The 5,858-nt window shown below is 45.8% G+C and overlaps 1 protein-coding gene across 1 annotated transcript; it reads right to left on the reverse strand.

The window, feature by feature from the left end:
- Window positions 1-642: 642 nt before the first annotated feature.
- LOC112225818 (heat shock protein Hsp-16.1/Hsp-16.11) lies at window positions 643-1,621 on the reverse strand. The gene has a single exon (XM_024389912.2). It carries the CDS (start codon window positions 1,482-1,484, stop codon window positions 777-779), a length of 708 nt encoding a protein of 235 aa, XP_024245680.1. The 5' UTR covers window positions 1,485-1,621; the 3' UTR covers window positions 643-776.
- Window positions 1,622-5,858: the final 4,237 nt, after the last annotated feature.

Below are 5,858 nucleotides of genomic sequence, written 5' to 3' on the forward strand. Positions count from 1 at the left end.
AACACATGTCCGACTGCTACGCCATCTTAGACATACAGGAACATAAAGGGATCCGCTAAGGTTAAAAGCCAAATAACCCTTATTTGGCGCTATATAGAACCATTCGTTTTTAGTGTGTAGAGTAGCAAGTACAACATAAACACTTACTTTATATTGAGTGTTCCAATTATAATTAGGATGCTAGTTTGTATTTTAAGAATTTGGTCAAGCTTCAGGTTGGTGAGTGCTTCATACTGCAACATGGAAGAAATATTTTTGTTTTGTTTTTGCTCAATCTGTTTGGGTCGGCCTGGTAGGACCTGGTTCCCCAGCGGGTGGGCCTGTGTCCACCAAGCCCACACATGCCTGTACCCCTGATTTCAATACAGATGTAGAGAACATGCAAATGCAACCAACGTGACATGCAACAATGTCTTTGTCCAGGAGACATCTGTCTCCTAATCCAGATGTCAGTGAGAAAAATACTGTGTGTTTTGAGGTACAGAGTGCAAGGTTGCATTTGTTTTTTGGACTGTAAAAGTATTCAGTTCACATGACTGTTTAAAGTGTATAGTATGCTAGTAATGACAGGATCCACCACTTATTTCTAGTTATCTATTTTAAAACTGTCATCCACACAAGCCACAATTCTAGCAACCATCATTCCAATATCAGATCGTCTTTATTAAATCATATTTATTCAAATAGGCATATTATAAATGATTTTCCACAATGTCATCCACCGGATTATTAATACAATTAAATGTTTTATAAAATATTCAGACAGTCTTTGTAATTCAAGGTTTTGAGGTCTTCCCTGTTGTAGACTCTTCCATGTTTCCCTTGGCTATGGGTACGTCCAGGGAAGTTCTGAAGTGGAGGGGGACCTCCTGCTCCTCTGTAGGAGCTTCCAGCTGGGGGGCAGCTGTGGGAGCTTCGATCCTCAGCTGTCCATCTTCTCCCAGAGAACAGGTCAAGGCTGTCAGGTCTAGGTGGGCAGGCAGGTCAATTTTCTGGACAAAGCCTTTCTGTTGGGACGAGGAGGAGGAAGAGGAGCAGGAAGAGGTGGCAGAGGAGGTGGATTTAGCCTCTTCTGCTTTGGCCTGTTTCATGGCCACCACGGCTAGCCTCCGTCCATCCAGCTTGACTGTGATGTCTTCTGGGTTGAAGCCTTGGACATTTAGGCTTAGGGCCAGGGGGCTGTGGCTCCGGCCTGTCTCAGTCACCTGGCTCTGTGCTGTTGCTGGAACTCCTGTGATCCTCCTCTCCATGAATGGGGAGCCCATTCGGAGGTGGGCCCTCTCGTGCAGCTGGTGCATACTGGGGAGCCCATCGCGGAGGTCCTTGAGGAGATCACTGGCCAGGTTGGACCTCCTTTGAAAGAAGTCCTCTTGGACGCCGGAGAGGGCCTGGTGGTGCATGGGGGGGAAGACCATCCTCTCCTGACTGAAGAAAGGATCATTTCCGAAGATGCTCTCGATTGCTGGGGTGGCGGACTGAGTCATATTGATATTTTTTCTGTTTTCCTTTCCAGTCTGTTTAGAAGAAGAGGAGTGTGAGTTCCTTGGATCTCTTGCTGTGAGGATCTCTTGGTTGGTGCTCTACACCCGCAAGTGTTTCTGAACTTGTGGTAGTACCTCTCAGGCTTATATACTCCCTCTCTCCCTAAAGCCCTCCGCCCTGTTGCCCTATTTACAACACATGAGCTCAATAAAGAAGGACGGGGGAAGGGGGCATTAAGTGGTATGGTACAAGAATACCCTGCGAGAAGTCAGTGGGCTAAACTGAGCTTATGGCCATATCCTGTTTACGTTTTTACAGGGAGATGCTTCCATTTCTCCCTCTGTGTTTGTCATTGGTTCATTAGTCACAGCGCTGGGTTGGTCGTGCCACAGCTGAGGGTTGCCTTACCACACTCCACCCTCTACCCTGAGTCACGGCTGTTGGATGAGATCAACGGGGTAATGTTGTCCCTGGTGTTTCATACATGGGTTTGGAGCCCCACCCCTGACTATTTTGGGGGTGCTGGCTAGGCTGGGGTGACATACTAGAAGTGAAGGCTACAGATGGCTGGACACTGACGTGATCCCACAACTCTCCTTTAGGATCCAAGTGTTGTGGCCATGCACTAGGGGGCTATCCTCATAGTTCAGGATTGGTTCAATGAGCTAATGCACCAGGTATGTCTGTGAGCAGAGATGAGGCCCTGGCTCTGTAATGCTGCTGGAACTCCATCTTCCATCTATTTGACCTCTTAGTGATGTCATTTGGAAACATAATGTTACCTTTCACTGCTATGCGGACGATACACAGCTGTACATTTCGATGAAACATGGTGAAGCCCCACAATTGCCCTCCCTGGAAGCCTGTGTTTCAGACTTCAGGAAGTGGATGCCAACAAATGTTTTACTTTTAAACTCAGATGAAACAGAGATGCTTGTTCCAGGTCCCAAGAAACGGGGAGATCTTCTGTTGGATCTGACAATAAATCTTGGTGGTTGTACAGTCGTCTCAAATAAAAACTGTGGATTGACCTCTGCGTTACTCTGGACCTTGATCTCTCTTTTTGACGAACATATCAAGACTATTTATTTCAAGAAACTTTATGTCCAAAAATGATGCGGAAAAGTTCATCCATGCTTTTGTCACTTCTAGATTAGACTACTGCAATGTTCTACTTTGAAAAAGTAGCACTAGATAACTTCAGTTGGTGCTAAACACGGCTGCAAGAATTTTGACTAGAACCCAAAAATGTGATCATATTATTCCAGCGCTATCCTCTCTACACTGGCCTCTAGTAAAGGCTAGAGCTGATTTCAAGGTTTTACTGCTAACCTACAAAGCATTACATGGGCTTGTTCCTACCTATCTCTCCGATTTGGTCCTGCAGTACATACCTACACGTACGGTATGGTCACAAGACGCAGGCCTCCTTATTGTCCCTAGAATTTCTAAGCAAACAACTGGAGGCAGGGCTTTCTCCTATAGAGCTCAATTTGTATGGAATGGTCTGCCTATCCATGTGAGAGATGCAGACTTGGTCTCAACTTTAAGTCTTTATTGAAGACATATCTCTTCAGTAGGTCCTTTGATTGAGTGTAGTCTGGCCCAGGGGTGTGATGGTGAACGGAAAGGCACTGGAGTAATGAACCGCCCTTGCTGTATGTGCCTGGCCGGTTCCCCTCAGTCCACCGGGATTCTTTGCCTCTTACCCTACTACGGGGGCTGAGTCATTGGCTTACCTGTGCTCTTCCATCCCGTCCCTAGGAGGGGTGCATCACTTGAGTGGGTTGAGTCACTTACGCGGTCTTCCTGTCTGGGTTTGGCGCCCCCTTCAGGTTCGTGCCATGGGGGAGATCTTTGTGGGCGGTACTCAGTAGTATACTCAGTAGTAAATTGGTGGTTAAAAGATATCCCTCTAGTGGTGTAGAGGCTGTGCTTTGGCAAAGTGGGTGTAGTTATATCCTGCCTGGTTAATCCTGTCCAGGGGTATCGTCGGATGGGGCCACAATGTCTCCCGGCCCCTCCTGTCTCAGCCTCCAGTATTTATGCTGCAATAGCTTAGGTGTCGGGGGGGCTAGGGTCAGTCTGTTATGTCTGGAGTATTTCTCCTGTTTTATCTGGTGTCCTGTGTGAATTTAAGTATGCTCCCTCTAATTCTCTCTCTCTCTCTCCCTCCCCTCCCAGAGAACCTGAGCCCTGGGACCAGTTTATGTTCTGCCCGCGGCTATTGAACCCTGACCTGATCACCGGACGTGCTACCTTGTCCTGGACCTGCTGTTTTCAACTCTCTCTCTCAACCTCAACTGCTGTCTCTAACTCTGAATGCTCTGCTATGAAAAGCCAACTGACATTTCCTCCTGAGGTGCTGACCTGTTGCACCCTCTACAACCACTGTGATGATTATTATTATTTGACCCTGCTGGTCGTCTATGAACATTTGAACATCTTGGCCATTTAGTGTTATAATCACAACCCTACACAGCCAGAAGAGGACTGGCCACCCCTCAGAGCCTGGTTCCTCTCTAGGTTTCTTCCTAGGTTCCTTCCTCTAAGGAGTTTTTCCTAGCCACCGCACTTCTACATCTGCATTGCTTGCTGCTTGGGGTTTTAGGCTGGATTTCTGTACAGCACTTTGTGACAATCGGCAGATGTAAAAAGGGCTATATAAATACATTTGATTTGATTTGAAGAGGCACACATGATGCATCGCTGACTAACAGAAGTCGAAGGAGGTTCATCCGTTTGAGTATTGTTGGCACAGTAGCACAGACTGAGATCTATTTTAGACAACTGCCTGGTAGTATACATGCTGACCCCATGATTATAGCAACATGACAGTAGCATATAAAAGTAAATTGATGAGCGCTGCTTTTTTCATTTCCAGAATGTACTTTTCAGTCATCAGACACTTTGTGACCTGTCATTCTAAGAATATCACCCTCAGCAAATGGTATTACCATTCCCAGTCGGAAACAGGCTACACTCTAAAACCTAGAATTAGGCTAATTGTTTATTCGTACACTGTAAATATCACCCTCTAATGTTGCTACCATTCACAGTCACAAAAACACTGTAATTAGCTCTACTTGGAGATATTCACGGATCACAGACAGTGATTCTATACGAAGTCAAACAGCTTTGTGCAAGTTCACCTCAACCCCCAGCGCAACTTCATACCCTTAGAAATTGTGAAAAAAGGCTGTCACATCAATTAAGTTGAAAATAGCCCTCCCTCATTTTTTTAAACTATTGAACTCAACACAAGAACAAAACATGTACATTAGCGACTAAATTAATTGGTGGTGGCTTTGGGACTTATGTGTGCAGACATGAATGCAGATATAAGATGACAGTGTGTGTGTGTGTGTGTGTGTGTGAGTGTGTGTATTGATCACCCCAAGACGGAAGCCATAAAGAACTGAGTCTGGTCCATTCTTTAGCTGCGTATGGCAGGTGCCTTCTAGTGCATGCTGGGAGCTGGGCCATATGTCTGCGTGTCACCCACAATCCTCCCTGCGATGGAGTCAGGAGATTCATGGAGCCTAGAGACACTCAGTCATAGTTATAGAGAGGGAGGAGAGGAGAGAGTATTTATAGCTGAGGAACTCAGGAAGAGTCATATTACAACCCCTTACACTTCTAGCATTTATACTGTAAGTTAAAGATCCACAACTGCTGCCCGGGATATTGATTGGATGCTCTTTGGATGCTGGTCAATCGAAGATCTTAGTTAAAATAGGTCAAATTGCATCACTCCCCAATTCGACAATATCACCTAAATGATTTCTTCAAGGCGACTGTCTTGATCTTACTGTAGTTATTGCATATAGAAGTGCTGCTCAACACCGTGTTATTAACTCCTGGTTCTGGAGGACCACAGTCTGTGCAGACTTTTGTCTGAGCCCAGCACTACCTGATTCAGCTAAACAAGGTCTTGGTGATGAGTTGATAAGGTGCTGTTGCGCTAGGCCATAAAAAGAGACTTGGTGCTGTTTGGTAAGGCAGTAAATACCTGCATACCAATGCCCCACTTTATCTGTGCTATCTTTAGGTGATGACAAAGCCTCAGAGTTGGGGCTTAAAATATACACGGAGTGTCCAAACATCAGGACATAGACTGACCTGGTGAATCCAGGTGAAAGCTATGATCCCTTGGAGCTACGAGACAATTGAAACATGGATTGTGTATGTGTGCCATTCAGAGGGTGAATTGGTCATTCAAAATATTGAATTGTCTTTGAACGGGGTGTGGAAGTAGGTGCCAGGTGCACCGGTTTGAGTGTGTCAAGAATGGCAAAGCTGCTGTCTTTTTTTTCAACAGTTCCCCATGTGTATCAAGAACGGTCCACCACCCAAAACACATCCAGCCAAATTGA

Source organism: Oncorhynchus tshawytscha, linkage group LG27 (genome assembly GCF_018296145.1).
Source record: "Oncorhynchus tshawytscha isolate Ot180627B linkage group LG27, Otsh_v2.0, whole genome shotgun sequence".
Taxonomy (NCBI): Eukaryota; Metazoa; Chordata; class Actinopteri; order Salmoniformes; family Salmonidae; genus Oncorhynchus; species Oncorhynchus tshawytscha.

Excerpts from the sequence above, each read along its gene's own strand:
- LOC112225818 (XM_024389912.2), bottom strand. The coding sequence starts at position 1,484 with ATGACTCAGTCCGCCACCCCAGCAATCGAGAGCATCTTCGGAAATGAT.